At 37.1% G+C, this 7,316-nt stretch overlaps 1 gene segment (V, D, J or C); it reads left to right on the top strand.

The window, feature by feature from the left end:
• Window positions 1-1,495: 1,495 nt before the first annotated feature.
• Window positions 1,496-7,316, top strand: part of LOC122554657 — a 12,469-nt gene continuing 6,648 nt past the window's right edge. Inside the window, 2 exon segments of the V gene segment in view lie at window positions 1,496-1,588; window positions 1,713-2,095. Of these exon segments, the coding sequence occupies window positions 1,540-1,588; window positions 1,713-2,095 (432 nt within the window).

Genomic DNA, 7,316 nt, shown 5'->3' with positions numbered 1-7,316 from the left:
AAAATCCTACCAAACAAACTATATTTTCCCATTTACTCACAATGGATGCATTTCACTTGGCATTTCTCCCTTTAAGAGGAAAGTCACTGGATACAGCATTCACTGTATGACTATCAGAAAACAGAACATTGAATGCAGTGACGTTCTGGTTAGTTCAGTCTGTTTACTGAGTATCTTTAAAGCTCCTGAATATGAAGTTAATGGATCCAAAATCCCACATTGCATTAACATTTGTTATCATCTCAAAGTAAATTAACAAAATTGATTTGGTTCAGACTCACATCACTTGTTACCATTCTCTGATTCCTGCATCTCATTAAAACTGAGTGGGCCCTTGAAACATGGTTAACACTGGTATAGTGTAACAGCGAATTTTTGCTGATTTTTATGAGTTAACTGCCCTGTCAGAGCTATCAGTGAGCGGAGAAATGTACTGTTTATAACCTACATTCGTGGTAATTATTACTGTAATACTCTCTAATTTAACCAAACATTCCTGATGTACCCAGATTGTTACATGCAATGGTTTAGACGTTGAGGATTTAAAAAAAACTTATGGACTGTCTTGTTCTAGTTCATTAGATGCTCTTTCAAAAGTTTACTTAGGTGTTATGTATCATTGCGGACTCATTTTTTTCTCAAACACACAGCTTTCCTTTACTATGAATTTTAGTGTCGGAGCAATTTGAAAAAAAAAGATGCAAGGAGAGACATTCTGCAATGTAAGGAGGTGCTTCTAATGTTCGGGTCCAAACTGCTTAGTGACATACACTCACATTCTGAACATAATCACTTTAGACATGCTCCATATTAGATTGCCTAAACTGAATTTAGAAACGCAGATTAGAAATGATATGTTATTTTGTAATGTGAGAGAGACATTGAGTGACAGCAAAAATAAAATCATTCATTTTGTTGGCTAATAGTATTATTGAAGTTCTTTTTAGCTTTATCTGCTTGTGGTGGAATGTAGGATTAAAGGGAGTTAACTTCTAATTGCATATTCTAAAACTTTGGACACGCTCTGTATTCAGTTGCCTAAATTGAATTTTGAAATGTTTAGTATGAATTACATGTTATTTTATAGTGCGACAGAGACTTGCAGTATCCAGAGAAGAAAAACTCAACTGTTTTATTAGCTAGTAATATGTTTGAACTTTAATTTTAGTTTTATCTGGTTGTGAATGAATGTAGAAATAAAGGGAGCTAACTTCCAGTTGAATTTGTTTTTTATAAACAAAATACATGCAACTATCATGTGAAACAGACCCGAAGCTACTCAAATTTACTTCCAAAGAAGCTATTCAGCAAAACCAATATCCGAAGATGTGTATGTGTCCATGTTTAAGCAGAACCTCATGTAAACACATGATCCAATGTGTTCGGGCTGTATAAGCTGATACGAAGGTCCAGTCTCAGCCTCCCGCAGGAAACCAACATGCGGAAGCTGTAAGCCTGCCCCTTCCGATGGCCATATAAATCCTGGGCAGGCTTTGTTTAGAAAGATCTTGACAGAACCGCTTCCCACAAGTTATCAGAATGACTGTGTCGACAATTTTTCTCAGTCTGTTACTGACTTTCCTATCATGTGAGTGTTTTTTGTTCAAGTCTCTGTGACTGTCTCAATGTTAGTCTACCGCAGGAATGTAAAACACTCAGCCATCATTTCATCAGCATTAATGCTCATGGTTTATTTGTTTTCTTTTTTAAAGGTGTTCAATCGGAGATTGTTTTGACCCAGCCAGAGGCAGAGACTGGCCGTCCCGCAGGCAGCCTGAAACTGACCTGCAAAACCAGCGGGTTCGATCTTAGCAGCAGCTACATGCACTGGGTGCGACAGGTGCCCGGACAGGGTCCGGAGTGGCTGCTTTGGTACTATAGTCCATCCAGCAGTAACTATGCACCAGCCATTAAGGGTCGATTTACTGCGTCCAAAGACAATTCAAACAACATTTTCGCGTTGGACATGGGGTACCTGAAGATCGAAGACACCGCCATCTATTACTGTGCAAGATACCACAGCGAGAGGAACCAGGCTGGACCCATTCAAAAACAGCTCGAGGGAACATTTTGTCAATTCCATCATAAACTGACGGTCAGTACGAGTTTTAAATGCAATTATACCAACTGCAATCTGAAGCAGACCTCAGGCTGCCTCTTACAAAACTATCAAAGAGGTAATGTACCATTTAAACTAGCAAACTGGTGACACAATGGGACAATGTTTTGGGCATCACATATGTACTGCTAACACTTCCATCAATTAAATGCTCGGACAAAATGTTCGTTTTAATATATCTGACAACTCAGAAAATCACTGCTAATTGTTATGTCAACTATGGCATTCATTCTAAACATGATCAGTACTAAATGACTCTTTTAAATGAAAACTGAGACCTGGAGTAAAGAACAGAGAATGAGTGTACTGGTCTACATTATTGTGATACTACAGTGGGTCACAGTGTTGTGCACAGCGACATCCTCATACAATAACCACTGACAAGTGTTTATCTCAATTGGTGATTTCTACCATGGCAGGAGCAAGAAATAATGTGAGATGTAATTTAAATGTAATCCAGTAGTGCTAGTTTGTACAAATGTATAATTTGGTTCTACTTTCTTCGTGTTGATTGTCAAGTTAAATGCAGACCGAACCTGGAAAAGTATTCCAAGCTTTCAAAATACAATGAATAGTAAAACCTGAAATAATGCACCAAATCATTTTTAGAGGAGTCTGAATCACTGCTTTCTAGGAAGTGAAGAAATTATCTGAATTTTACAGTTTACAGTCTGTCATAGTATTTGACACAACGTGTCTCACAGTGATATAACTGGAATAACACGGCAATTATGATCAATACAAAAACCTATTCAGCCTCCATTGTTTGAAACTAGTCAGTGATTACTTCTACAAACCGTCTTAACCTTCAGTGCAGTATTAGTTCTGTGGGGTTTTATGCCAGTATCACTATTTAATTTGTAGATGTGTTGGGTAATTATTGATAGACCAGTTTTGGATTTTGAGAATCAGCTCATGTGTTACTCTGTGAAGTATAAAACAGCATTAAAGTTTATTAAGAATGATCAGAATTCACTAGCGCAATTATGTGATGAAGATTTATCGTGACTTTATTTTGCCTGTGGTTCTGAAAATTTAAAATGATGGTAGATTTTTGATTTGTTTTATGCAGAGCTAGTTATTGTGTGACCCAGTCCTGAGAATGTAACACTGTGACTACCTTGGCTACTGGGGCCAAGGGACCATGGTGACTGTGACTTCAGGTAAGACACTTGAACTTTCTTTCTGACTTTTTAAAAACTTTCTATTCATGTGACTAATTTCTGAATTAAATGAAACTCAGATTCTGTGCTGAGTTTGGTTTGGTTCGGATTGATTTTTGTTCAGACTGATTATAGACTTCAGTTAAGGCTCAGCAAATAGTTACAATGGTGATGATGGAGTCAGTTGTTCGGTGTATCTCTTTTTTTGATCAGATGGGCATTCTGTGTGGCTGGGTTACTTGAAACACCTAATGTCTCTAAATCAGTCAGCGATAAATAACATTTAATGTCAGTGACATCCTGACTGTGAGTTTTATTATCAACAACAAACGCTAAGAATTCAAAGATGTTCGAGATATTACCAAACATGATTAAAATACGCTAAAATATCATTATTCATTTCTTTAATATATGTTCTTACCATGATTCTGTTTTCACATTTATTTTGATAATTTTGTTGATGACAAGCAGGTTAGAACCTGTCATAAAATTTTCTTGCGGTGCTATATTGCATTCTGTTGATTAGATTCTGAGTTTGTTTTACTTGATTCTGTTGAATTGATTTGATTGGATTTTGGCTTTGCTTCAGTTGATTCAGTTGAACTGTGTTGATTAGATTCTGACTTTGTTTTTACTTGGTTTTGTTGAATTGTGTTGATTGGTTTTTGAAATTGTTTTATTTGATTCTGTTGAATTGAATTGGTTGGATTGTGATTATGTTTCATTCAAATCTGTTGTTTTGAGTTGATTGGATTCTGTTTTTTTTTCCTTGAATCTGTTGAATTGACTTGATTGAATTCTTATTCAGTTTGTGAAATTGATCTGCATTTTCATGCTTTCTGTAATCGGTGTTTTCTTTCTGGTGAGGAGATTGTCTCTCTGGATTACTTTTCATTACCAATATTTGTGAAGTTCTTTTGTTTTTCATGAATCATTTCTGCATTTGTTAAACTTATATGACACATTTTTCTCTGCTTGATTGAAAACATTACATCCATGTTTAACGGTCTGAAAAACAATTTAAGGCAGAAACCCGGAAGTGTGACAAATGAAAGAAAAACGAGTTTTTAATGCATTGACATTTTTAAAAAAAACTCAGTTCTAATTGTAAGCTAACTGAATTGTGTTTTGAGTAGCCTCATTCAAAATAAAATTTGGGACTAAAATCTCAAACTACAGAATTGATCAGATTATGTAATTGATACTAATTTAAAATTATAATGTGGTAATATTTGTCCATTCAGTAATTTTGTTTTGACCATGAAGTGATTAATCAATATATGCCTTCAACCGCACTACTGTGCGCTGCACAAAATTGTCACGATCAAGAAGTGTGTGCATGTTGGAAATAAGTTGAACTGTTGCCAGAAACGTTACAGCTTTAAGTGTTAAGTCCCCTCACAAACAAGGCTGCTGTTATGACTTGTTATTCCTATTCAATTTAATCATTAGTTTGCTGGATTCTGAGCAGGTTTGTTAGACTTCAATTTGTTTTTTTTTTGTGAGGTTACATCATGTTCTTGGTTCTGTTGAAAATGTTTGCAGAGCTAGTTCTGCTGCAAACACACCGTGTTGTGATCTGGTGATCGTTGATCTGTTGAGGAGGGACCGTGCTTGGGTAACATTAAATATGTTATATTTGGGAAACTGTTTTTGGTTTCTACATTGTTTTTGCAATGTTAACACGGTTGGTGACAGTGAACCGCTCCAGGTTCCTCATTCAATGCAGGCAGCATGCGAGGTGAAATTTCATAAAACCTATTAGTAAGTGAAAGGCAAATCGCAAAGGTTTTAGAAATGAAGGGAAAACAGACACCTTCGGGCGCCATTTTTACTTTAAAGTAATAATTAAGGATTAATCTAATCCATGCTTTACAATCCACATTCAGAACTCCACGATCTAGTTCAATCACAAGGTCTGTCTTTAAACAGTTTACAAGTCATAGAGAAATATAAATAGAATTTCAAAAGTGTAATGTTTTAATAGTTCTTGCTCTTGAGCAAAAATGCCATGACTGTGTTATAATTGATCAAGAAACACCTTTCAATTCCGCTGTACACTACATACATATTTTTCTGGCTGGAAAAGATCATTGGCAAAGACCATTTGGAAATTCTGCTGAATTCTATGAAGAACAGGTCAGTTTCACTGCTTTGATCAGTTTCACACGTAACTTGAGTTAATTCATTGTTATGTCCCTGATTAAACTGGATTTACAGGATAAAAATAAAACATTAACTGAATTATTTAATCTGCACAGTGCTTTAGGTGTTCCCAATCTGTGCATTTTAAATAAATAGTTACATTTTCCAACAAAATATCAACTGAGGGGTCATTCTTTCGAAACAACTGCTGTAGTGAATTATGTGACCAAGGCCAAATTTCGAATGAATTAAAATAATCCACTCATGAACTCGCATGACAGCATGGTGTCTCAGTGGTTGGCACTTCTGCCTCACAATGCCAGGGTCCCAAATTCGATTCCACCCTCGGGTGACTGCCTGTGTGGAGTTAGCACATTCTCCCTGTATCTGCGTGGGTTTCCTTCGGGCTCTCTGGTTTCCTCCCACAGTCCAAAAGATGTGCAGGTCAGGTGATTGGCTGTGCTAAATTGCACACAGTGTTCAGGGATGTGTAGGTTATGGTGCATTAGTCAGGGGTAAATATAAATTAGGGGGAATGGGTCAGGCTGGGCTACTTACTGTTCAGAGGGTCAGTGTGGAATTGTTGGGCCAAATGGCCTGTTTCTATACTGTAGGAACCCTACTTTTAAAACCATGGGAGTACTTGCTGCAAACGCAGAGAATTCATTTTACATCGATGTGTTCAGACGGATGCAGAGTTCACAAATTTGCACAAGACATGAACTAGAGGACAACAGAGCACATTGTTTATTCAGACACTTAAAATAGAGTAATATTTATTTTAATTAATATACTTGACCGATTTATTGCAATGTAGCGATCGGAAGGAATCTGCTCACATTAGTTAAGTGTGACAATCATTTAGATTAGATTTCCTGCAGTATGTATCGGGCCATTTGGCCCAACAAGTCCACACCGACCCTCTGAAGAGTAACCCACCCAGACCCATTCCCCTAACCTATAATTACCCCTCACTAATGCACCTAACACTATGGACGATATAGCATGACCAGTTCACCTGACATGCACATCTTTGGATTGTGGGAGGAAACCCACACAGACACAGGAGAGATTGTGTAAACTCCACACAGGCAGTCACCCGAGGCTGGAACCGAGCCAGGGTCCCTGGATCTGTGAGGCAGCAGTGCCCACATTTACTTAGACATCCGCTAAAGCGGGCAACTCCAGACAGAAGCATGTCTTCAATTCATACCTTTTTAAACATTTTAGTTCATTAAAAGCAGTTAACAAAAAAATGACCTTGCCCTAATTCCTTCAAAAGAAATGCTTTCCACACTGGAATGCAGTATTGACTTTATGCAGTGCATGAAAAATCTCCACAGTTCAAGGAACGTTTTAAGAATATGTAAAAACAATTTAGAGAATAATCCATTTCCTCCGGATCTGTGCTTTAATTGGCGATATTTCCCACCTCAATAATTTTGTTAAATACAATGACTTATTAAGTTTATTAACTCAGTGGTTATTTATGTTCATTGTGAACACATTCTCGTTCACATTAATCCTCTGGTTAGTTCCTCTGATGAATGTTCAATTACAGTGAATATATTTGACGTGAGGAGTTGAGCAATCTATCCTCTAGGATTAAGTCTGTTGTGCAGTTTATTTCAGTGCTATGTCTGACTAACTTGTCAATGGTCCTGACCATTTGTAAATTGTCCAGTTCGGATACCTGAATCTCAGACAGTTCAATTTCATCTCGCGCTTCAAAACCACTTTTATCTGCCAGAAATACAATATTCGATTAGGTGCCTCAGAATTGAGAGCCCTGACTAAGTTGTTCCAATCAGAACGAACGTTTCAGGAACAAAAGGCAGATAGCAAGAGTTTTGAAATTGGTTGTTGGCAACAAGAGATATTTGATTGAG

The sequence above is a fragment of the Chiloscyllium plagiosum genome, chromosome 11, assembly GCF_004010195.1.
Source record: "Chiloscyllium plagiosum isolate BGI_BamShark_2017 chromosome 11, ASM401019v2, whole genome shotgun sequence".
NCBI classification, from domain to species: Eukaryota; Metazoa; Chordata; class Chondrichthyes; order Orectolobiformes; family Hemiscylliidae; genus Chiloscyllium; species Chiloscyllium plagiosum.
Note: the sequence above shows the minus strand (reverse complement) of the source record. Positions and strands in the feature narration are given on the sequence as shown.